General features: G+C 35.7%; 1 protein-coding gene across 6 annotated transcripts in view; it reads right to left on the bottom strand.

The window, feature by feature from the left end:
- The window catches only part of HERC1 (HECT and RLD domain containing E3 ubiquitin protein ligase family member 1), a 180,117-nt gene that overhangs the window by 77,884 nt on the left and 74,821 nt on the right, over positions 1–27,412 (bottom strand). For all 6 annotated transcript variants that reach the window (XM_029952982.1, XM_029952984.1, XM_029952983.1 and 3 more), the window contains exons 18-26: positions 24,515–24,736; positions 22,315–22,488; positions 19,086–19,200; positions 18,877–18,997; positions 16,907–17,078; positions 14,027–14,339; positions 13,487–13,607; positions 8,730–8,781; positions 1,723–1,991 (exon numbers count right to left, since the gene is read on the bottom strand). In XM_029952982.1, the coding sequence (XP_029808842.1) occupies positions 1,723–1,991; positions 8,730–8,781; positions 13,487–13,607; positions 14,027–14,339; positions 16,907–17,078; positions 18,877–18,997; positions 19,086–19,200; positions 22,315–22,488; positions 24,515–24,736 (1,559 nt within the window). The remainder of the gene's footprint in view (positions 1–1,722; positions 1,992–8,729; positions 8,782–13,486; positions 13,608–14,026; positions 14,340–16,906; positions 17,079–18,876; positions 18,998–19,085; positions 19,201–22,314; positions 22,489–24,514; positions 24,737–27,412) is intronic.

The following is a 27,412-nucleotide window of genomic DNA, read 5'->3' on the forward strand; positions in this document are numbered from 1 at the left end:
TCAGTATCTAAGAAGCTGCTACACAGGGCAATGGGGAAACCAGACTTGGATGTAAGAGACCTATTTTCAAGGCCAGACTCTTTTATCTACTGTGTGGCCTGGGGAAACTCACTTAACTTCCTGAATCTCAATTCCTTCATGTGTTAAATCAGGCTAATATTATAGTACTTTATCTAACCTACTAACATAACTACTGCGATGCTCATGAGGATATATATGTGAAGGTTTCAAAACTGTAAAGTATTACGATTACTGCTTTCTTCACTTACAATAAAGTTATATAGAATCAATACTGCTTAGTTCAAAATTTAGAAAAAGTATTTCTGGAAGGCTTCTCTGTGGGTCTCTTGAACATCTGGCTCTCTCTTCCCTAGGAGGACAATACCCACCACTGTAGTCAATCAGCCTATCCGTCTTTTTTTTCATGACTTTTTATTCTGAAATAACTGCACATAGAATAATTATACGGAAAAGGTGTAAAGATGATACAGATGTTTCCTGTATGCCTTCCCCCTACCTTCCACTAATGTTATCATCTTAGGTTACTATGGTACATTTATTAAAACTAAGAAATTAACACTGATACAACACTCTAATTAAACCAGACTTTATTTGGACTTCACCAGTTTTCCAGGCTCTAATCCTACATATCATTTCACACTCAGTTGTCATGTCTCCTTAATCTCCTTTAGTCTATGACAGTTATTGCCTTTCCTTTGGAAGAGCTATTCATGTATTTTATAGAATGTCCCTTAATTTGGGCTTGCCTGATATTTTTTCATCTAGACTAGAGTTATGGATTTAGAGGAAAATACCATGAAGTCCTCTTCTCATCACATTATTTTCAGGGATGTATGATATCACTATAACTTATTGTTTATAATGGGAATCTTGATCACATGGCTAAGGTGATGTATGTCAGGTTTCTGCAGTGTAAAATTATTCATTTTTTTCCCTTTTCATACTCTGCTAGCTCTGAGTCACTAAGTCCTGCTTACTCTCAAGAGAAGGGGAATTAACCTCCACATGCTGAAAGGAGAAATATGAAAGAATTTGTGTGCATGTTAAAACCAGAATTAATATTTTGAGTAAGATACTATGAGGTTATAAAGGCATCTTAGGTCTCCTTAAAGTTCTGTTCACTAACTTTAACGTTTATCATTACTACTGTGGTGATCTAATCTAGCCCTTTTTAAGTGGAGGCAAACGGGTCAAAACTGGATCTAAGAAGCAGATGTATACGCTCACCGCCAGTCTCATTCTAGTTTCTAGGAGACAAGGTAAGACTTAGGATTACAATATCTTGTTCTAAGAGATGGCAATTAAAAATGCACTTTGAGGGCACCTGGGTGGCTCAGTTGGTTAAGCATCTGACTTCAGCTCAGGTCATGATCTCATGGTCCGTGAGTTGAAGCCCTGCATCGGGCTCTGTGCAGACAGCTCAGAACCTGGAGCCTGTCCTCTCTCTCTCTCTGCCCCCCCTCCCTCACACTCTGTCTCTCTCTCTCTCTCTCTCTCTCAAAAATAAATATTTTTTAAAAATGCACTTTGTCCACTTCAAACAAACATTATGCCATTTTATGATAGTGACATCAAAAAGTCCAGGTGGAGGAAAAGAGGAGGCAAGGAATAGATGAAAAGGAAAAAATTTTCCTACTACTGTACATTCAGTGATTCCATTTAAGTTTCCATAGTGCCTCTTGAGGAGTATCAAAGACTTACTTCTGCCCTTAACTGCTGCTGTTCCATTGCAATGATGGAAGCCTGGGGACTCGTAGACATACTTTCCTCTGGCTCTTTAAAACCTGGCGCGTTCCCCACATCTCCACTCACAAAGCTTACAACATTTTCGATCAAAGTGTGAACTCCCAAAGACTTGGTCAGGTCAAAATCAGACTCAAAGGAGTAGGAAGAGTTGCATAACCAGTCTCTGCTATGTTTCAGGCGAGTCCAAGAGTCACTCAGGGATTCCAATTGACTGTGCATAGGACCTACACACAAACAGAATAAACCTGTATCAGTAACAACCAAGGAGAGCATACCTTCTGAAACTAGACGAGGGCTGAGTGCTACTACCATACCAACTGGTGAGAAATGGACACTCATGTTTGAATTACATGCATGCATTAAGTGAATCTGAGCAAAATGCTTTGGTAAAAACAACAAACCAACAAAAACCAGAGCAATGTAAGAAAATAAAGGGAAAGCCCTGTTTGATGTATCAGTGTCTCTCAAAGCGCTTTAGCAACACACTGCCACGAGAAAAAGAAAGGCAGAAGCTGCTCTCAAAATGCTTAGCTTTAAATGCTCTGCGGTATTAAACCAGACCATCATTTATGAACAAAAAACAACTAGGCACTTGGAACACTGCTCGTAAGACCTACTGGTAATAGGATTTCATCCAATTTAACATTATCATTGCCAAGACAAAGTTAAGACTGAGCAAAGTGTCTACATATCTGCAATGAAACATTACCAAAAAATGAATATATAGAAGGGCAAGTAAACTTACACAAAAAGGAGACACAAACACCCTTTGGGTTTCATTAATATAAGGAACAATTTCACTGTATCATGTGCATATTTATTCTAAGTTGTGAAACTCCTATATAGAGGAAGCAAAGTTTCACAAACAAGAATATATGAGATTTGATGTAAAATGATATCTATTTAAAATTACCAAGTAATGTCACAATAGTTGCTAAATATAATAACATTAGCTTTGCCAGTGGGCATTTTCTAGACTAAACAGACTAAAACATAAGACAACAAATATGTTAGTATGTTTGAACACAACAACTATCCAAGTCATATGCCAATATTAGCTTTAAATAAATATATAAATGTCCAATTCTTACAAGTTTTGCCTTTTTAATTTAATTAATCTCAGGTACATGAATTAGATTAACCATAATCCTTAGGTTCATGATAATCTCTTATCACTGGTCCACACATGGTCTGCTTTTGTATTTATATTTATTTATAATAAATGTGAACACAAGAACTAGAAAACTGATATTAACTTGTATCTACCTATCTGTTTCTCCTCTAATCCATCTCTTCCTATCTCCTCCTACCTAAAGCTGTATTATCCCTAAGCCTGGGTTTATCATTCCTTTGCTTTATTAATGTTAAATATTATATTTATTTCCAAGACACATGTTTAGTTTTAGTGGGTTTTTACTTTATAAAGAAGTATTATTTTAAGTAATCTTTTTGGGCATATTCTCTACCATCAATATAATATTGCCAACATTCATTCACATCATTGCATGTAGCCATAATTCATTTTGTACGAGTACTACATAATGTTCTATCACATGAATATACCAAATTTCTCTATTAGGAATGCATCTCAATGTACTCTATAAAATATACATTCCAAAAATATATTTGTTGTATAACTAGATGGAAAAAATTTGGGAAGAGAACTACTTAAACACTAATGCCCACAGAGAAAAAAATTAATAAATGTTGACTGTCTAACTTATTTCTGAATTACCACACTGGCATCAGTAAAACTCCAGGACTTCAAAATCAGATGTAGAAATTTAGCTAATATTATAAAGTAACTGAATTCATTTATATGCATTCTACTAGAATAATTTAGAATGGCAAAGAAGATATGGTTTATCTGCCTTCCATATTTTAGCAAGAATTCTTAAGATTAAGAAATGCTGAATTTTCAGTTTTACTGAGTATGAAAAATAACCAATCTAAAAAACTCCCCAAATTGCATAGCTGAGTATTTTTTTCATGTAAAACAGAAAAGAGTAAAACAATCCAAAGAATAGTGCCAAGTATGTATAATGGATTAAATTAAAAATATTAAAGAATAAAGCAGAAGGTAATAAAAAAAAAAAAAAGAAAGAATCATTTTCCATTTCCTTAGACACCCCAAATTCAGAATCTGGATTTAGCCTTAACTTAATAGTTCTTGGCTCTTTGTACTGAGCTTGTTTGTTTACTAATAAAATTTCAGAATAAAAAGTCCAGTTTACCAATACTTAAAATTACCTTTCAAAGTGAAAATAAAATGTGCAATGAGCTAGTGTTTAGAAACATAGGAGAAAAAGAGACCTTGAACATTATCTAGTCCTTAAATTCCAATTGAGGAAACAGAGGTCAAAATTTTGATCTGTTAAATTAATAATGCTAATTCCTTAATTTCATGGGAGGGAGATGATCTTACATATTCCTGTTATTAATCAACTTCATGAGTCACGAATACATGGAAATGTCAATTATCTGCCTACACAAAGGTTCAACTGTGAAGAATATACAAATAATGAGTTGCTGTGATATAACCCAAAATGTTCTACAAATGGGTGGCCAACCCATTAAAATCCTCTCAGCAAATTAAAGAAAGGGTCCAACTTTTTGTATAAAGAATCAGACAGTAAATATTTCAGGTTTTTGTGGGTCTTAAAGGTCTGTGCCACAACCATTCAACTCTGCTGTTCTAATAGGAAAGCACCCATAGACAATATGTAAACAAATGAGTATGGCTGCATTCCAACAAAGCCTTATTTACAAAAAGAGGTAGCAGGCCAGACTTGGTTCACAAGGCATAGTTTGCTGACCCTAATGTAGAAGATGCAACTTATTAGGTATATGACCCAAACAAAACTCTGTATAACTAAAAGAATAGGAAAAGCAGTATATGAAAGCATTAGGATAAATAAATAAAATAACTGTAACCCAAATATTGAGGCTGACATCAAAAATATTTTAAAACAAAAACTTACATTATGAAAATGAGAGATGAAAGAATTCTTAAGTCTTTAAAAAAAAACTAACAACCTGATGAACTTTGGTTTGTTCAATAGTGTTTCACTGAAATATAGGAAATACTGTGTCTGAAAAGTACAATACAAGCTTCTTTAGAGCAACTGTGACTAAGTCCAGTTCTTACTTAGTATTAATTCAGAGTCATCTACTATAGAAAAGAAATATCAAGTTCGACAATAATTTTTTTTGAGATGGTTTACTTGTCCTTACAACTTTGGTTCTTAAATGGAATTTTCAAAATGAACATGGCAGAGCTGCAATACATACTTTATAAACCATAAAATATGTAGGCAAGCTAAAAGGGGAAAAAAATTAAACATGCCATCATGTACTTGCTTGAAGCTCTTCTTTTTTCTGGGGCTCAACTGGCCAAAAAGGAGTAAATACACTACCACACAAGAATCAGAAGACAAAAGGAGAAATTTGATACAGGAGACAACATTTACATTTGCTCTTCTTTATATAATCTAATTTGAAATGCAGAGATTAAAAACAGCATTTCACCCATACATGTTACACCATGAAACACACGTGCTGATAAATGTTTCCAATACTATTTTAGTTGTAAAACCCTCACGCTTTATTTAAAGGCCTAAGGAATTAGAAATCAAACCATATAGTATTTTTAACTAATAAGATTCCTGATATTGATTCTTAAATTGTTGCCTTGGAATCCCCACCATTTTTTACTGCATCAGCTTCAGCTTAAGTATGAAAATTAAAGTATCTGCAAAGTTAAGTAACATCTTTCAGTGAAGAATGAGCTCAGTCCTGCTCAAGTACAGCAAATCTTTTAAATATTTATCAAAGTCCCAAAATACCAACACATTTATCAGATTTTGTCTAAAATTCTGACAAGCTGTTATAAGAATTAAATGATTTGATATTTTTTAAGCATCAGAACAATGACTGGCATATATAAGTAGTTTACAAATAATGAATACAAATGTCCTATTATCTCCAAGGTGTTAAGCAGAAATGTTTCACCTATCTCTTTTTAAAGTAATTTATAACTTTTTTTTGTTTTACAATTTAGCTTTAATGACTCTAAACAGCTGAGCAAATTGACTGATCTACATTTATTTGCTCTATTTGCTCTACCCCTTCCTACTATATTTGCTTCCTTGGGCCAACTGTGAAAGATTAACTTGAGTGAGGGAATAAGAAGCAATCACAGTTCATTAGCACAAATTCTAGTATCCCCAATGTCAAACTCTGAAATGATAGGCGCTAGAACTCCCAAGGAAAAGTCTTTGGAAGGATAAGAAGAGCAGCTGAAATGTGCATACAACCAGTAATTGTTACTGATACATCCATTTAATTTCAGTAAATGTGACATAATAACTTATCTCTAATTTCGTTTAGTAGGTTTTTAATACCTCAGGACCACCGAGACTAGTAAGTACATGTAAGCTATGCAAGGGAAGCTAAGCAGGGGAAAAAACTGTCATTTCTTCTTCAAAATACTGGAAAGGGGTACACAAGTGCAGGGCAGAATTCTCACTTGATGGGCATCTGCTTGTCCTTCACAGCTCAGCTTATAATCAGAACACCTAAATGGCCCCAAACAGTTCTCAGATGTGGTTCATTTGCCCGAATGAAGATAGGCATCTAGTCCATATTGGCAATAAATAAGGAAAAATAGGGCTGTTTATTTTATCATTATTTGAGAACAAAACAAACCCTGTAGTCAGAAGGTAGTCACTACACAATTTTTAAAAATTCCTTTCAAAATATATTCTCAATGTATTTTCAATGTTCATTTATTTTAAAGAAGGAATTCCATACGAAAACTATTAAACGTACATTTTCATTGTTTAACCCATAGCTCTAGTATTCATGAGATTGAAAACTATTTATTTTTGCTGCCCTTCCTCAAAGAGTAATTCTACTTTCTAGTCACCTATTCCTAGGAACAAAGCCATCAGTAGATTTTTCTCTAGGAACACTAAAATATAATGATTACCAAGATAAACTGGTACCATATTAAGTTATATCATGAAAATTTATATAACTAGTTTCTCTATTATAATTTCCTAAGTGAATAATTAAAAAATAAAAAAACTTTTCCCATGAGGTCCTGATGTTTTTCTGTTTTCAACAAAGTAAAGTTAAATTCCAATAAGTTAATAGGTTTTGGTATTCCCTTGAGCTTTTTGGAGAAGGTGGTTTATCCACAAACAATTTGAATTAATGGCTTAATTCATTTGTATCTACTTAGATCAAAAACTATAGAAACTCCACATTTACTCATAGGATAACAGTTTAAATACTTGAGCAGGTAGCAACTATAGGACAATAACTTTGAAGGTTATAGTCATTTTTCCTAAGTAACTGACAATCAAATTCTAAATTATTAATTCAAAGATAATACCACTTTCTGTTTTATTCTAAACATTACTTTGCACATACTGACATGGCTAGTATAGACTAAATCTCACATGTGCATTTCCATAAGCATGATGAAGATTTGGGAGAAAAGAATAATTTTAGCTAATAAACTATCATGCATAAGTATATTCAGTATAGTAGGAGCTTCTTTTTTTTTAGTATATGTGCTGCTGAAGCGAGCACAGTTGGAGCTTCTTAAACTAAAGACTGGATCCCTTATGTTAATCGTTAAGTTTGGAGCCATCGTCTCTCTAGTAGCAAATGATATACATGTAACAGAAATTTCAGAAACAGTGTTCACCTGAGCTAACCAAAATTTCAATTCCTAAGTCAAGTGGTTATGAAAAAGGATTTTCTGGATAATTATGACACATAAACTGCCAAAATTCAAAGAATTAGAATATAATAATATACATATTGCAAATTACACTAAACATCATTTAATTATTTTCATATCACAAATATTAATTTTTCAGAAATCCAACAGCTATGTAACAGTTTCCAAAGACTTCATATAAAGTACCAGTTCTAGTCATTATTCCTAGTATTTCAGAAAAATCATTCTCTGCATTCTAATTAAAGGACAAGTATCATCATATTTTATTTGACAAAAGTGCCAAGATTCCTTCTTCTAAGTTATAAACACAAAAAGGAAAAAACTACGCATGCATTTCTTCCCCTCATTCCTCAGTTTTCCCTCATCTCTCAGTTGGCCTCCTGTGGGGGAACTGAACATCCTGCCAAGGACGCTATCAGGAGAAGGGTTTGGTTTTGAAGTACAAAAGACCTACTATCAAAGAAAACACTTTTTCCCACAGGCTCTTAACAAACTGCCACTAGTGCCAATGTTGAACATTTCACATTTTAACAACCACAGTATAAATGTGTTTAAAAAAGTGCTGTTTAACAGAGAGTAAAACGTGGAGAATTTTTAGGTATCCTTGAATTTAGATTCTCTGAAACAGCTGTCTTTTCCTTACATTTGTATATAAAACCAAGAGTTAACTGTATTTATTAAGACAAAGCTTCTAACAAACAAGCTAAACTCTTGATGACACTCTAAAACTGTTTCTTATGGGTAAATTTCTGCCAAAAAAATCCTAATTTCAGGTCTCACAAGCTTTATCCTAAGAGGCAAAGAGTAGTGAAAGTGGAAACCTCCTGCAAGTGTGCACGCACTGCTGGGAGGTGAACGGAAGAGAGTTCTCCCAGAGTACCATTTAAACTGCGGCAACTGCACCAGTGAACTAAAACAGCAATAATGTACATAACGCCCCGTAATGTAAAGCATTTCTTCTGGAGTTCCACACAACTTTTAAAAATGTCAAATCACATGACAAATGAGAAACGGACTGGTTATTAAATTCTAGACATTTCTCTATTTTAAAAGGGTGTAGTTTAAAGAAAATGATCTTCCTTCAACTCTTCCAATAAAATGTTTCCAAATTTGTTTTGGCAATAATGCTTCAAAGACAATCATATCTAAATACATCAGATATAAAAACAGCTATTTCATTTAACCAGATTTTTAATTTCTTAATACTTACCTCTCTTTCTATGAGATGATGCCAAATCCAAATCAACATTTCGTCTTCCACTCTATTAAGTTAAAAATTAAGAAATAATAAAATTTAGTTATGAAAAGCGTTGTAAGATTAGATTTAATGCAATATTAGAGATAAATATATAAAATTATAGCAATGTGCTACTTATATACCAGTCAAGTCAGACTAAAGGTCTAATACAAAGTCTCTAAAAACCCATTGAAAACAGAATTTAAAAAGCCCAGTCACATAACTCCGAGATACTAAAACACAAAGTGAAGGTGAACACTAATTAACATTATAAAGTAGCATAAGTTTTTCTTTGTTGTCACCTTTTCTTCTTTGAAATCACTGCCATTTTTTTTAAGTTTATTTATTTTGAGAGAGAGCGAGCAAGCAAATGCACAAGTGGGGGAGGCAGAGGAAGAAAGGGAGAGAATCCCAAGCAGGTTCTGCACTACCAGCACAGGGCCCAATGTTAGGCTCTGAACTCACAAATCGTGGAATCATAACCTGAACCAAAACCAAGAGTCAGCCGTCTAGGTGCCCCAGGAATCTTTATCTTTTATCTTCCAATTACACTATAATCTTAGTAATTATTACTTTCTCTATTCTTACTTTCCATTCTTTTCAAAAGCCCCACTAGTCTTGGCTAGGCATTTTAGAGTCTAATTTTAGAATCTAGTGAATTCACACTAACAGAAAAGTAACATAGTCCTAAGGCTACTAGCAGTATTTTAAAGGATTTTTAAATGTTTTTAAAAGCCTGTTAAGGGGAGCCTGGGTGGCTCAGTTGGTTAAGTGTCCAATTCTTGAATCTGGCTCAGGTTATGATCTCACGGTCATTGAATCGAGTCCCACATTGGTCTCTGCATTGGGCATAAAGCCTGCTTAAGATTCTCTCTTCCTCCCTCAGACCCTCAAGCATGCATGCACACCCACTCTCTCTCTCAAAAAAAAAAAAAAAAAAGCTATTAAATATAGAAATCTCTAATTGGTCAAATTGCAGACAGCTCAATAAAACACTGAAGGTTTTCAGGAAGAACAAAAGTATCTTTCTGTTGGGGAGGGGTGTAGACAACTATCTGCTTTGCTTTTATGTACAGCCAACCAAATATAAACCACAGATGGCTTATTTATGCACAGATTTGACATTATGGTCTTACTAGGAATTTCATTTGTACTCTATCACAGAATTTTTTTAAAATGGTGGCAAAAGAAGAAAGGTTGCAGAAGTCATTAGTCATTATGCTGTTCCCATTTGGTGGCCCACCTTTAGCAAAACATCATAGGATATAAATCTGAAGTGTACAAAATCTTACCGAGGGCTCTCTCAGTTTCTTTCAGCCCTAACAAAACGCCATAGAAATAACATGGAGACTCACTGTGACTAACGCATTCTTGGGAAAGCTTTCTGGAAGAGCTGACACTTCAGCCAGTTCTTTAGAGAAAGAAAAATCCAGAAGGACATTTAAGACAAATAGCGCTTGAGCAGAGGCTCAAGAGGTATGCCTGGGGTCTGGAAGGTGGATTATCATGCCAAAAGTACAGATTATTGCGGGGATAACTGGCTCCAAAGGCAGGAAGGGAACATTTTCCAGTATCTTTGAGTTCTCGGTAGGTAGTGCAGAATCACTGAGTGTTTTCAGTAGGAAGGTAGTGTGGCCAGGAGGTGTTGTTCTTCTTGTTGTGTTTTAATTTTTTTTAATGTGTGTTTATTTTTGAGAGAGAGAGAGAGAGAGAGAGAGAGAGAGAGCGAGCATGAGCAGGGAAGAGAGATGGAAACACAGAATCCAAAGCAGGCTCCAGTCTCTGAGCTGTCAGCACAGAGCCTGATCCAGAGCTCAAACCCATGAGCCGTGAGATCATGATCTAAGCCTAAGTCAGACGCTTAACCAACTGATCCATCAGGTGCCCTTGTGTGTGTTTTCAAGAGCTCTAACTTTAGGGGCTCACTCGCTCTCTCAAAAAAAAAAAAGTAATAAAAAAAGAGCTCTAACTTTGGGAACAGTGTCTAAGGAGAAGTAAATAAAGTAGGGAGATAAGTTTGAAAACTACCAGTCCAAGCAAAGGTAACAAAGGCCTGAATTAAAGCTTAGAAACATTTTTACCAACTTAAAAAAAGAAATGAACACCTGGGTGGCTCAGTTGATTGAGAATTCAACTCACAGCTCGTGAGTTCAAGCCCCACAATGGGCTCTGTGCTGACAGCTCAGAGCCTGAAGCCTGCTTCAGATTCTGTCTCCATCTCTCTCCCTGCCCCTCCCCTGCTCTTGCTCTCTCTCTCTCTCCCTCTCTCAAATATAAATAAACATTAAAAAAAATTTTAAGAATAGGAAGGACAGAATGGCACAAATATTTCACCAAAATAGATTAGACAATAATTCATTTAAACAAAAAAATTTAGTGACTGCCTACTCCTACATACCAGGCACTATACCTACAGGTACTTGCAATACAGCAGTAAATGAAACAGCAAACCTCCTGTCCCCCAGGAGCTTATAGTGTAGTACAGGCTGAGAGAAAGTGATAAACAAAATTATGTCTGGTGCTGTGGGGGGAAAACCCAGCAAGGCAAAGTAACAGGGACTGAATATGTGGAAAGGAGGGCAAACTGCAATTTTAAACAGAAGGATCAGAGTAGGCCTCACTGAAAAAGTAACAACAGAATGAAAAGTTGATGTGAGGGAATTAGCCAGGCAGACAACAGTATTCTAGTGGGGGGAAGTCAGGTAAAGGCCCTAAGAGGAGGCTGTGTGGTATGTTCATGGAAAAAGCAAGAGGCCAATGTGGTAGAAGGAGAGTCATCAATTAAGAAGGACAGTAAAAGAGATGAGAGTGGAGCCGGCATATGTAGAGTCTCGTAGACTCCTTAGGGAGTTATGCTTCTAAACTGATAAAAAGCGGTCACTGGAGGTTTTGAGTAGAGAAGTAACATGATCCATGTTATAAAATTATCACAGAGTTGGGAGACTAGATAATGAGACTGATCAGACAGGAATAACAGAGAGGAATCTCAGAGACTGTAAGAGAGGGAACATGAACTGGCAGCTCAGAGATACTAACAGTAAAGAAGAAAAGGAGGGAAAAACAAAACACCATAGTACAATAAAACCTGCTTAGGGACACTGCTGAACTTTCCTTAGATGAGGAATCTTCTTTGCTTAGAAGTTTCTCTGAAACAATACCTTTCTGTTTATGTAATACTTTATACTTTTCAAAAATATTTTCATATCCATCACCTCAATTTATATAGAAATTATATATAAATTTGTAGAGAAATTTCAGAGCTAAAAATGGAGCTGACAGACTACTCACTTAGTCCAAAAAACCAGATTTTCTGTTTAAGCTGTCATGTGACATGACCAAAGTCTCACAGCTCTTCAAAAGTAGAACCAAGGCCAGAAGCCATGTCTCACAATTGCCATAAACACAACAGGCACTAATGTCTTTCTATCACACAGTGGGACACTAAGGCCCAGAGAAGTCAAGTAACACATATAGATTATTCACATACTAGACAGAGCAAGAGTCAAAATGCAAATCCAGCTATGAATTCCAAATCCAAAACTACTCAAACAGAAGCAATCTCAGTTTCACACTGTAACTGACCCATCATACTATAGCATAGTTTACTTTCTATTTGTTAGGTAAATCAGCATTTCATCTGTTTCATTTTTACCTTAAATGCCTGCAGTCCAGGTCCTGGGGCTTTTTTGGAAGGTAACTGAGAATTACTGGCAGATTTTAAATTGAGGAGATATAAACAGACTTGTGAAATGTGAAAGAAGGGCACAAAACAAGGGGTAGGCCAACGAGTTCAGAGGCTTCTGGACTAGTCCGAGCATAAAAGAAGGAAAGTTTGAAATAGAACAGTGGCAAAAGGGATAGAAAGGACATATTAGAAACATATTAAGGTTAAAATTTGCAAGACTTGGGGCGCCTGGATGGCTCAGTCGGTTAAGTGTCCGACTTCATCTCAGGTCATGATCTCACAGTCCATGAGTTCGAGCCCCATGGTGGGCTTTGGGCTGACAGCTCAGAACCTGGAACCTGCTTCAGAGTCTGAGTCTACCCCTCTCTCTGCCCCTCCCCTGCTTGCTCTCTGTCTCTCTCAAAATAAAATAAAGACATTAAAAAATTTTTTTAAAAATTGCAAGATTTGACTAGCTGGATTGTAGGGAGTATGGGGTTTTGCAAAGACAAGAAAATAAGGATAAGAAAAGAATGAATCCTGAGTAGTTAATAATACCACCTACTAAGGGAAGATACGAAAAGATGGTTTGAGAGAAAGATGTATTTTTGGATAGATTAAGATTGGGGTAACCTGACTTGTTCAGGTGGACTGTCCAACAAGGAGTTAGATATATGAATTTAGAGTTTAGGAAGAAGTCAGAACTAAAGACAAATCTGAGAGGCGTCTCAGTGGCTTAGTTGGTTGAGCATCTGACTTTCGCTGACAGCTCAAACCTTGGAGCTGCTTCAGATTTTCTCTCTTTCTCCTCAACCCCACCGCCATGTGCTTTCTCTCAAAAATAAAAAATAAAATAAATAAAATTTTTAAAAACTAAAAATAGAAATCTGAAAATTCTATTAACATATAGATGGTAAATATGATACCACAGTTATCATAGTTTTCTTAAAAGTTCTTTTTAAAAAGTTTTTATATGTCTAAAACAAACATATCATACTTACCAAACTATTATGTATCAATACACTGAAAGCAAAAATCCCTCTTTACTGAATCTAGGTATACCTACCAGTGCGTATCCCTCTTCATCTGATTCAGGCTGAGACAAATCAGATTCACTCCTTGATTTGATCAGTCTATAATTTGGACTTGCATGGATTAGCCGGTTCTCAGCAGTAAGACTTTCACTCCTGTCTCATATGCACAAAGAAAAGTTTTTCAATTTGGGATTGTTAGTATACATAAAATTGAACAGAACTAGCAGCACAGATACAATATATACACACACAGTGAGGAGTAATTATATATGGCAATGGGAAATCCTGACTCTTCTGTAAGCACAAAGCCCTTTATAATGACATCAAACTAACTTGCATGCCACTAAATCACAGAGACATGCAAGTAACTTCATATATGTGTCAACGTCTTTTGTTTATATGTATGAAAAACTGCGCCTCCTCGTTTAATTAGAAATTTCTATTCCAGGCCGAATCAGCATCACTCTTTACATTACTTTAACACATTAATATATTACTTCACCCTAGTGAATCTGTATTTCCTCCTCCACATGTGTTCATCTCAGAAGACCACTGTGACTAGCCAGTCCCACCTGGTCATCAGTCCGCCCCCTTCTGAGGCGCTGGCTGAAGGCTGCTGCAGCTGTCCTTCTTCCTTCCGCTTCTGAAGCTCATCAATCACAGGACTGACTCCTAATATTAACAGGGCACACCGATGGATCACAGAGTTGCAGGCAGCCGTGTACACGTCCTGACCTTCAGGAAGGTCTGTGCTGACCCTTCGCTCTTGCTGGGACTGGGGAGGTGGATCATCAGTTCGAGCCCCAGACCCTGCCCCACTGTTCATTCTATCTCGATCTCGGCTACGAGCTACTTCACGGGCTGAGAGGAAACACTGAAAGATTTCTGTAACATGCAACACAAAAACAAGGTCTTAACACATGGGGAGAGAAGAGCAAAGAAAATAACAATAAAAATAGTCATAAAGTTTGGATCAAAAACTCACTGAAAAGGGAAAAGTTATTTTTTAGACATTAAATATAGCATAGTAACTAAGTTAAGATTATATTAAATACATATTAAGCTTTTCACAAGAAAATTAAAATAGGAAGTAACTATGCCTTTATAGAATTTAGATTTAGTTTATTCTATTTCTACTCTTATTCATGAATTAGGTCAATGCTTTCCAAGTGACCCCAGACCAGGAGCATCAACATTTTCTGGGCACTTGTTAGAAATGCAAATTATCAGGCCCACCCCAGACCTGAATCAGAAATTCTAGGCCTGGGACCAGCAATCTGCGTTTTAACAAGTGATCCAGATGATTCTGAGGTCTGCTGAAGTTTCAAAACTACTGGGTTAGATAAAAATAACTGCCTATTTCTGAAATGTTCATGAACTTCCCACGAAAAATGTCAGATTACAAAAGAAACATAAAATTTAAGTTGCATGAGTTATGAAAAGCCCCTTTTCCCCTTCTTTTTTTTTTAAATACGTTCTGTATTTTATTGTTTTTTAATGTTTTATTTATTTTTGATACAGAGAGAGACAGAGCATGAGAGGGGAAGGGGCAGAGAGAGGAGACAGAACCAGAAGCAGGCTCCAGGCTCTGAGCTAGCTGTTAGCACACAGCCCGACGCGGTGCTCGAACCCACGAACGTGAGATCTGACCTGAGCCGAAGTCGGAGGCTTAACCGACTGAGCCACCCAGGCGCCCCCCTTTTCCCCTTCTAAAGTCTATGTAATTCCAGACATCTATACTCTGCTGTATCTCAAACACATTAAAAAACCAAACGACTAAAGGTCTTTGCTGAAACTGAATATAATAATAATATGCAGCCAAGATTGCCTCAGGAATCAAGTGGCATCACCGAGAATGTCCATCTAATACCAGCCCTTCCCAATTCACGAGTGTAAAAAGTCAGTGAGTTTAATAAGGTTCTGATGCAGTGGTATATACTTCACAATCGGAAAAGAATTTTTTGGTCAAATTTGGAGTGAAGACAGTATTCTTTATGGGGCACCCAAGCATAAATGTTGGTAAAATACTAGATTCATCTGTTAATACTGAAGTACAAACTTTAAAAATGGATTTCATATGTGTATTCTATAGAATTATTATATAATATTTTCTTTATGCTATTTAAAGCCTCTTATTTCTGTAAAAATCAAAGCAACAAACTCAGTATAAAGCTTGAATTCAGTTAGAGTAATTAAGAGAAGGGTCACTAGAACTTAGGGCAGATCTCATTCTATTTCCAGCTGCTACTAACTATGGCCCTAGGCACATAATTTTGGCTCCTTACCTCTCAGTTTGCCCATCTTTAAGATGGAGTAAATACTAGAATGCATCACATTAGACTATTGTGAGGATTATCCATCTATGTGAAGCATCTGACCCAGTGCCCCGCATGTAACACAGGTGCTCAAAAACCGTAGCTGATTCAAAACTTATTACTTCCCAAATGACTATTATGCTTTCTTTTACTATAATTGAAGGTTATAGTTTGCTACCATGTTTTCCCCTTTGGCCTTTGCTTTCCAGAATTTCTAAACTTAAGTTTTAAGTTCAACTGCAAAAGTTCCTTCAGCCTAGGTTTTTAAAATATAATTATTCTCCCTCCCCATCTCCAATCCCCTTTCTCCTTGCTTTTTTTAGTGGTTTTTGGGTTTTGAAGCACCTCCAAATCATTTTTACAAGAATATGAAACACAAATAAAGTGATAATACAGTAAGTGTCAAACTGATTGATACACACAGATAATCACAATACCAAATGCATAGGTAGCCATGTTTTAGTCTATAAAATGAATATACATTTTAACTTGAAATAGCCAAATCACTCAAAAGATACTAACAAATGTTTAAAAGCTTTGGTTTTTCCTTTTAAATATCTAATGATTACCTTTAAAAACTACTGTGGCCTTGGAATATGTAAGTATGAAAAGTGTCATTTTACCCAGCCAATAGAATTCTCATGCATATTCTTGCTCTCTACTGACAATGGCAGCGTATGTAGTCAGCAGGTGAAATTTATAATTTTAGGAGTGCGGCATATAAAAAAATAAGTAGGTTCTCCTAATAAGTGCTGGAAAAGGCTCTCTTTCTCATCACACAGAGGGGCCAGGCCAATGGACAAATTGGTACCCTACAAAACAAACTCTGAATGACCTTATCCAATCACTCATGGGCATTATTTCATGCATAAGACTCAGTGGAATAGTTACTGTTTCTAAAAGCCTGCTTTCAGAGCTTTTCAGCCCCAAAAATGCAATCCAATAGTTTCAAAATGAAACTAGCACAGTTTTTAAGAGCTGAAACATTAGCTAATGTAAATTCACCAGGAGAATATGATATTCAGATCCTTTTAGAAAAAAAAAGAGAGAAATGTCTGCCTTCCTCTTCTCCAGTCAGGTCCCCTACCACAAAGAATGCAAAGATGCGGGTCTGGGAAGGAAGAAGGGTGTACTCACTGCCAGCTGTCATCACTTCATGTTCCCGTTCTTCTTCCTCATCCTCCGGCTCAGGATGCCCCTCTTCCCTGTCTCGCTCAGCCTGTTCTTCCATTTCAGCTTCTTCATCAATGGTCCGGGTAAATGAATGCTCCTGAGGATCAACATCTGCAGAATCCTGGTTTTCTGAGATCTGAAAGAAACCATCAAAGCTACACTGAATATACTTTTCCAAAACTGAAAAACTTCATTAAAACTTTGACTTTACATGGAAAATGCTGCTAATATCAACACATGAATTTTATTACAAAATCCCAAAAGATACACTGAATAAATCTGAAAAGATTAGAAAGAATCTATGTACACAAAATATGTACAGAGACACCTATATGCTCTCTTTCCCTCAGTATTTTGTTTAGAATGTCATAAGTTGATTCAAATTTATATTGCTATTCAGCTATAAACTCTTACAGAACTTCAACTTAAAATGAGTTGAGTATAAAACCAAGCATAAAAGGTAATTTTAAGAACATGAATTTTTATACCATTCAGTCTCACTCAAGCTCTGTATGCTATTACTACTCTGTATAAATGTTTAATAATTCTAATTTAAAATAGTATTTTTCAAACATTTCTTGGAGGAGGACACTTAAGCTCTACTCTTAGCAAATTTCAAATTATACAAATAGTACTATTTTTAATTTTTTAATTTCTTTATTTTCCCCTGAAGAAACCACAAATTGGAAATCTGATAAAAATAATCTTAATTTTATTTCCTACAGTGGTTAAGCTAACAAGCAGCCATCTAGAGGACAGAGTCCTTGCAACAAAAGTTAAGTGTCACAAATACCGTAACAGTATGTATGATTTCCCCCACAGATTTTAGTATAAAGTATATTGTATTTTAGTATAAAGGTGAAAAAATTTAATGATATCCTTAGATGCTTAATAAAAGTTATTTTGTGATTGACAACCAGTAAATAATTTAAGAATTTTACAGAGATGGGGATACTGAGCAGTCAGACTCATACAATACATTAAAAAGTCATTTATCCCCAAAATATGTAAGTTTTAAATATAAGCCTCAACAAAATGGCATATTAATACATTTCCTGGACCTTTAAGGTCACTAACAAATAATTTGATCCACAAATATTAAGTTGGTGCATGCCAAAAGAAGTCTGAATACAAACACAGACACAGAGTTTGGCTTTTAAAATCTAAGATCTCAGTAAAAGAGTACAAAGCCTCTAATACATAAAGTTTCAAAGCAATCATTTCTGAAGGTAATATATTATCCAGCACTTTAAAAATCACCTATTTTTGTTACAAGAATAACCTCTGGAGTAATCTTAAAAGGTTTCAATCTTTACAACCAGTGATGGACAACTCTAATCATGAGAAGGCTAATAGTGATTCTCCATTCAATTGTTACCTTTTGGTGCTGTCTATACCCTCTGGAAAAAGAAACACCCTTACTTCCTCTTCTACATGGAAGCTTTTTAAGTATTTTTAAGGCAGCTATCATGTGTTTCTCCTTTGTTTTTATTTCCCTAGGCTAAATGTTTTTGACACTTCCAGTTTTTATATAAGATGACTTTCAGACCTTTCACCAATCCAAGGTAGCTTTTGTTAATGTCCCTTGTCAATTATGGCACCCCAAATTAAATAGGACAATTCAAATGTGGTCTGATCAGCACAAAATAAAGGAAATATATTTCATATGATTTGGACAAATCAATTTATTCTTACTTATATAGCCTATGAATATTCAAACTTTCCTAGCAGCCATATTACTTAATAAATGTGGTATTAAATAAACCCCAAATCTTTTATTCATCCAATTTCTTCACTATAAAAAGAAGTATGTACTCCATATTGATTGAACATCTGCAATAATCAAGGCACATTTTTCCCCCTCACACAAACCAATAAGGAGCTATCTCTCACAGCTTGCAGAAAAACAGAAATTGACTAATTTCCAACTTTACCCATCTGTCTCGTGATGATGACCTGGTCTGAATAAGTTCAAGGTTCTTGCAAGCAAGTAAACGACTTCGAACTTTGTACACACAACGGTACACTTCTGACAAGCTTTTACCAGGCTGATATCTAAATAAAGAACCAAAATAGAAAAGTTACCTAATTTCTAACATCATGAGAGCAAATATTTGTCTGAGGATAGTTTTAAGTTACTTGCCGGCTTTCTCCACATGCTTGGCTAAGTAAATTTGTGTGTTTCAGAAGGGCTGCAAGAACAAATCTAGACACAGTGTCCAAGAGTGACTCGTTACTTAAAGTTGCACTGTCCCAATCTGAAAACAAAAATGATGCATTAAAAAAAAAAGGGCTCAGAAAACAGTTTAGAGGTAATTTTAATGGCTTTAGTAATCCAACAGCTGAATGTTATCATTTCCTAAACGTTATTTAACAAAAGCACCTGCTAGATCCCATATACTGTTCTGTGTGCTAAGGACACAGCAGTTAACAAAACTAAGTCCCTGATCTCACAGAATTTATATTCTAATTGGGGGGTCGGAGATACCAATAAATATAAACATTAATATGAGAGGAAAGTGCTACAGAGAAAAATAGAATAGGGCAAGGAGAACAGGGAGTACCACACTATTTTATACAGGCTAGTTTGCAAAGGTCTCTGATAAGGTATCAGTGAGTAGACATGTAGATGAAATTGGGAAAGGTCCCCTCAGAAAAAACTAGTGTAGAGGCCCTGAGATGGGTTAGAGAGGCCACTGTGGCCAGAAAAAAAGTGTGCACGAACAAGTAGCACCATTAGAAGGCTCTGAATGGAGATACAATATGATCCGACTTGTGTTTTAAAAGGCTGACTGTGACTGCTGATTGGTGAACCAGATAGGGACTGCAAAAGCAGAACTACAGTAACTCAGGTGAGAAACAATAGTGGCTGAGACCAAAGCAGTAGCAGGGGAGGTAGTAAGAAGTGGTCAGATTCCAAAAGCATTTTGAAGGCAGAGTCGACAGGATTTGTTCATGGACCAGATGTGCAAATACAAGAAGTCAAAGTTGACTAGAAATGTACTTAGAATGTGGCTGTCATCTATTGACAGCCAGACCACAGGTAGAACACTTTGGGGAAATAAGGAGCTGGAATCAGGAGTATGGTTTTGAATACTGTCTATTAAGTATCCTAGTCGAGAGATTGTGTAAACTAGTCACTAGTATATCTAGTATTTGAAGCCATGAAGCAGATATTATGAATACAAAAATGAAATGAAATGAAATGAAGTGGGTAAGAAATGAAATAATGAACACAGATAATTACATGCAATAGAAAACTGAAATCACAGCATTAGATGATGAGAACTAGGCAGGTGGATTCTTTAATTCCATGTTAGCATACTATACTGTAAACATGTAGTACATTCAGCAGATTCCAAATGGGGGTGGGAGGTTTACTGTCTGCTAGACTGTTAATTTGACGGATTTACCATGCTACTTAAAAATAAAACCAAACACAAAAAACACCCACGGAAAATATCAAGCCCCAAGTTAACTTTATTTCTTCTTAATCCCTTCTTAAAATTCCTATCTCAAAAGATAAAATTTTACATCTTGGTGTTCCAGTCATTTCTGTGTGCTTAGGTAACTAAGTTCACACTTACCTATTTTACAGGTTAAAAAAAAAGAACACCCTGACAATATAAATATGCATAATATTAAGAAAATCATATAGGCTACAGGAAATCTTGAGATGAGAGAATACATTATATAAAACTTTTCCCACATTAGGTTCCTGTGAAATCATCTGTTCCAAGGGAAAGACTGTGATTCTGACAGCTGCTATGACTTAAAAATCAAACATGACCCATTTCAAGGAAGCTAATACTCAATTTAAAACGCAAACTAAAGTAAGACCCTCTGCTGTGTTTCTAATTTAGCAAGAGATTGTCCTCCTGTACAATTTGTAAATTAATGGGTTCTTTTCTTCATTAAAGTTACAGTCATTTCATATCAAGTGCTACAGAATGTTTCCACTATTCAGGTATAATGTCTAAGCTGCAGTGTATAAGCAATTCCACAGAGAGAGCCATATAATGACTTTTTATTCATCTTATGTTTGTATTTTGTTTTTAAAAGCTCTAACTGCAATTAACAAGTGATATTATAAAAAAGAAAACCCCTAACTGCACATCCCAATCAAATCATGTAAATATGTGAGAATATCAGAAAATACAACTTAGTATTTTTCCTCCTCCATTACCATATTTTTCCACTTCTGCTTAGAGTCAATATAATACAGAATGAATAAATAAAAGGAATGATAAACTAGATGAAATTAAACTTTCAAAATATCATATCTAATAGTGTTTTAAAGATTTGAACATGCACCTTATTTCATGTTTATTACACAAAATGAAAGACAGTAAAATGTAAAAATATATTTACTTTAACAATTTTTATCACAGAAGGAAGACAATTCAAAAAATAGAGGGAAACTAAAGATATGATAAGAAAAAAACGCCACAGACAAAGACAACTAGGGATATGGGATTCTGAATAATCAAAGTCATTGTTAAAAATGAAAACATGGGAACTAAAAAGAAATCAGGTATATCTTTTGAAACTTGTACATAAAGTTAATTTTATTAATCAAATAATACTAGAAATTGAAATAACACTGCATACTTGCCCCACACTTTATGACTATAGTCAATAGTCCATCTTATTTCAAATTGGTATCTTCACCAGTACTCTGTAGTGGGCAAGTGTTTTACAGAGAAGGAAAATGACCAGGCCTAGAGCTTAGATTTCTACATATACAGCTTTTTCGTTCTTACCCTAGGGCTTACAAAGGGAAGAGATTCATTAACAGACTCTTAAACTAGGTCTATTTACACACACTGCAGGGAATCCTGCAGTAAAATGTTTGCCTTGGTATTTATCATATATATATGTATATGTGTGTGTGTGTATATATATATATATATATATATATATATATATATATATAAATCTCAGTTTTCCCATAGTAGGTTTGCCAAAATGCATACCTATTTTCCACAAAGAGGAAAAAGAACTTTAAAAAAAATTTTTTTTTAATGTTTGTTTATTTTTTGAGCGAGCGAGACAGAGTACAAGCTGAGGAGGGGCAGAGAGGGAGACACAGAATCCAAAGCAGGTTCCAGGCTCTGAGCTGTCAGAACAGAGCCCCATGCGGGGCTCGAAATCACAAACCGTGAGATCATGACCTGAGCCAAAGTTAGATGTTCAACCGACTGAGCCACCCAGGCACCCCAAAAGAAATTTAAGTTTAATGTTATTTGTAAAGTACTTTTTTCTGTATAAAAAATAAGGTGATTCCTGTGATTTTCTATTTACGTATATTATACATATGTTAGTATTATAAGCCATCTCCATATTTATCAACTTTAACCTCTTCATCTTACCTTTACTAACAGCATAATCCTGCATGCTAATCCAAAGACTTCGAGCAGGTTCTTTTGAACAACCCAAAGCCAAGTCTACGTAGACAGCAATTTCAGGCCGCAGTTTGTAATCAAAAGGCTTCTGTTCTTCGTTTCCAGAAAGAGCTACTTCTAGCAGGCAACTCATACATTTATCTAAAAAAATTTCAACTTATCAATTTTAGAGCTGAACAATTATGGTGCTACAAATAAAATCTCAGCACTTTTATTTAGTCCTATGAATAATACATTTCAAACCATTTTAAGTCAATGCTACAAAGGTAAAGTCCTTTAACATTTCTCAATGAGAGGTAATAACACCTTCCAATCCCAGCCAGAAGGATGCATGACCAAACAAAACATCCAGGGAGGAGTGGTAGCATTTTGGTAGGCAGAAGCCAGGGAAGCTAAATGTCCTACATGTGCAACACAGTTCTGTAAAGCTCTTTTGTTCAAAATGGAATGATACCTCACTGAGAAATATGGGACCACAGAAAAAGAGGCTAGATAATAACAATCTTTTTTCTAGCATTAAGGAAAAATAATCACTTAAAAACAATTCAGGAGAGAGCAAAGATACCATGAACAATTTCTCTACTGATATTTACATTGGTTCAAGTGGTTCCTAACTTTTTAATGGGACATTTTGGCATTCAGAATTCATTTTCCATTTTAAAAAATTGCTAAAATAATAGGTTTTGGGGCTAATACCAAAAGTTAATTTAACCCACAAATAAATGAATTACTATATGTTTGCAATTTTACAAAGGACAATACCCTTTTCCTAATATATACAAGTATTTTTTTTAAGTTTATCTATTTATCTTGAGAGAAAGCGAAAGTGGGCAAGGGACAGAGTAATAGAGAGAGAAAAATCCCAAGCAGCTTCCACACTGTCAATGCAGAGTTCGATGTGGGGCTTGAGCTCACAAACTGTGAGATCATGACCTGAGCCAAAGTTGGACACTTAACTGACTGAGCCACCCAGTCATCCCTGCAAATATTTAAGCATAAAATGTAACTAAATGACTAAAGTAAATATAACAGAAATATGAGGAAGGTAGAGATAAATATATTTTTGTCCTCAGGAGGACTATTATTAGAACTAAACACTAATAGCACTGGAACCATGTTTACAATTTTAATCATCCCTTGAAAAACCATAATTTTACTTTTCTTGGTACAACTGTATCTTAAACACCAGTCTAGAATCATCATCCATGGCCAGAATCATCACTGTCTGGCTGATAAAATGATGAATATACACTCCATTTGGAAGAGAAGGAAAATCTTAAATAGCTCTTCTCATTCCCACTCCCCAACCCTCCAAAACCCAAGGCAGAATGTGTGATACTTTTCTTGGTCTATCTTGTTTTCCCTCTCGATTGAGATTCTCTTAAATCGAGACTTCTCTTAAACTTTCCTTCTTGGACATTCTTTTGAGTATCTTTCCCTCATCAGAGGAATAATGAATTCTAGGTCAATAAGAACACATAAGCTACCTAATCAACTCCTTCTTTTATGCATCAAAGTTAGGGGCCCAGAGAGATTAAAGTACAAATCCTAAATAAAACTAGATCATCTGTTCAGGAACTGGAGAGATCGTCATGTTCTGACAGTCTGAGAGCTAGCCTACAAGGAAAGTAGACAAACGGGAGATGAGGCAGGAAAAAGAAACCCCAAAAGCACCATAAATAAGGAGGAAAGAATGAGGTTTTACACAAGGTAGCTAGCACCAGCATCAAAGTGCACAGGTTGTGGTGGGGCGTGGGGAGAGAAGGGACTGCCACTCACATCTGGGAGGTGTTTGAAAACTGAGTCATGGTAATTTTACAGAGCTTTTATTCTATGAAACAGTTTCATAACCTCCAACCCTCAGAACACAGTAATCAAGCACTTCCCCACTTTTATGAATTAAATGACTGCCCCAAATGAGCGATAAGTAATGACAGGATGGAACCAGACCTACACTGTCTTAGTTTGGAGGCTCTTTTCATTATACAACACTGCAGGATTTAACTTTTTCTGAAGGCTCCAAATTGCAGCTCTCAGATCCCCCACCCAGCTACTGTTTCATTTGTTTGCTATCAGTTCTCTACTCAGCAAGCCCAGAATAAGAGAAAGCTCCAATGGAGGTACAAACACAAATATGTATTTTAAACATTATAAAGAAACACATTACCTAACTGAGGGGTGTCCATTTCTACACCATCACTAAAAAGTGGTGTTTTCATCCAATATGCGGTGTCCTGTTCCTCTGGAGACACAGGGGAGCCCTGAAGCATACCACCAAGACACCGCCCGATAAGCAGAGCAATCGTTCTTTCCAGATCCACAAGCCACACCCAGGACTGAGCTGGCTGAGGTAATGGCATGCCGGCAGGATCAATCACTTCCGGCCCTCCTAAAGACAAAATCATTAGTAACTGTGTCTTATCTGGTATTCAAGAGTATCAATCTTTCTCATTTCTATTGCATTGCAATAAGATACTGAAGGAAATTAATTTTACATTGAAAATATAAATTATAACACTTTCTGTATATATTCTCTTTACTAGGCTAATTTAAAATATAATCAACTAAGTCTGCCATCAGATAAAAATTCCCTTTGTAGGGGCGCCTGGGTGGCTCAGTCAGTTGAGCGTCCAGCTTCAGCTCAGGTCATGATCTCATGGATCATGAGTTCGAGCCCCGCATCAGGCTCTGTGCTAACTGCTGGCTCAGAGTCTAGAGCCTGCTTCGGATTCTGTGCCTCCCTCTATCTCTGACCCTCCCCTGCTCGCACTGTCTCTCTCTGTCCCTCAAAAATAAAGAAAAGACATTAAAAAAATATTTTTTAATTCCCTTTGTAAAGTTACTAGTTTTAAAATAGATAATATTAAAACATTAGAAAACGGAAATATCCCAAGGGATGGTTTTCCCACTTTTCATTATCCAGATCAAATTTTGCCGTAACAGTTAGTACCTGAGGCAGTTCATCCCTCCAAAATCAATCCAAGAGTCGATCTAGTAAAATGACACTTATTATTGTTGAATGTTTTTTGTTTTGAGAGGGAGCATGCATGCACACAAGCAGGGAAAGGGCAGAGGGAGAAGGAGGAAGACTCTTAAGTTTTTAAGGCCCAAATTCAGAACTGTCTTGTACTGAAATCCAGACCCATGCTTTCTTACTGTCATCTGTTTTTAAATGCTTTTCACTTGAAAAAGAAAAACTACACTTAGCCATTAAGACAAGAACAGATGTCAATGAAATCATTAAATAAAAACAAAGAATATAAAAAAATTCAAAAGCTCATTATTTGAAAAGACTGATAAAACAAATTTCTAATAAAATTAATCCAGAAAAAAAAGATGGCATTAAATTAAAAAACTATGCATAAAAAAGAGGATGTAACCAGAGATACACTACAGATTTTTAAAAAATCATTAATGAGTGGGGCACCTGGGTGGCTTGGTCAGTTAAGCGTCCAACTCTTGACTTCGGCTCAGGTCATGATCTCATAAGTCTGTGAGTTCAAGCCTGCGTCAGGTTCTGCACTAACAGTGTGGAGCCTGCTTGGGATTCTGTCCCCTTCTCTCTGCCCCTCTGCCTCTTGCTCTCTAGCTCTCTCTCAAAATAAATTGAAAAAATAAAAACTTTAAAAAAACATTAATGAGTGTTATGAACAATTTTATGCCAATAAACTTGAAATAGAGCAAAATTATATTTTCTAGAAAACTATCAAACAAAAAGCTAGGTGAGAACAGTTACCACTAAAGAAAGAAAATTATTAGCTAAAGTCTATCTATATGCCAGGGTCAGATAGTTTTACAAATAAAGTCTTCTAAAGCTTCAAAATGAGATAACCTTTATTTTATGCAAATTATCTCAGAGAAAGGGGAAAACTGGGAAGACTCCAAACTGATGCTATGAGATTAGTACAATTGTAGCAGTAAAAATGACACAAAGATGGGAAAATACAGAAAAACATCAGTTGTGAGAACACAGATGCAGAAATCCAAAATATGATGACACCTAACTCACCTAATACAAACAGATGAATCTTTTTAAAAAATTTTTTTTAAATGTTTAGTTATTTTTGTGAGAGAGACAGAGAGAGCGAGCGAGCAAGCAGGGGAAGAGCAGAGAGAGAAGGAGACACAGAATCTGATGCAGACTCCAGGCTCCGAGCTGTCAGCACAGAGCCATATGCAGGGCTCGAACTCACAACCACGAGATCATGACCTGAGCTGAAGTCAGCTGCTTAATCAACTGAGCCACCCAGGCACCCCAACAAATAGATATATCTTAAGTTCTGAGATGCTTCAGGAAAATAAGAGTAAATGCCTTAGTCCAGGATTCTTTCTAATAAAACATGTGGCCTCACTTAAACTTAAAGGTTTTTAAGACTTCAATAATCAAACTCCTTTGATAGCCTTATGATAGACTTCAAAAGAAAAACACATTAATGTTTTCTAGCTATATCCAATTGAATAAAATCATCAACATTTTATAAATTAGAGTGAATTCAAGTGCCATGACTAAAATCAGAATGCTATACACACACACACACACACACACACTATCAAGTACCTTTAAAAAAAACCCTACACACATAGACAGATTCCTATTTTTTACATTCAGTGTACCCACAAATCCAACCAAAATACAAAATATTTTACTGTCAAATAGTGATTAAAACAAAAGATTATCTTCATTTAAGAAATAAAACTTTCTAATCGACTCAATCCATAGACTGTAAATGTGTCATCATGCTGCTAACTGAACTATAAAAGAATGCTTTCTTTATTATCCGATGTAAGATGTATCCTAAGTTCAACTATGTCAAAATTTGAAAAAATGTGTCTCAGAATCAATGAGATATACTATTCAAACCTGATGATCATATAAAGACCCTATATATAACACTGTTACATATGAGCACCTTTCTTAAACTTTCCCATCTCAGCTGCCCTAAGACTACAAGTTCTTAGACAATAACAACTTTACTTTTTGATTACATAAAACACCCAAGTTTCAGATATGATATACCTGATGCACACAGAAGGAACAACTTTTCTCAAAAGCATCATTTGTTGT

The sequence above is a fragment of the Suricata suricatta genome, chromosome 9 (assembly GCF_006229205.1).
Source record: "Suricata suricatta isolate VVHF042 chromosome 9, meerkat_22Aug2017_6uvM2_HiC, whole genome shotgun sequence".
Classification (NCBI taxonomy): Eukaryota; Metazoa; Chordata; class Mammalia; order Carnivora; family Herpestidae; genus Suricata; species Suricata suricatta.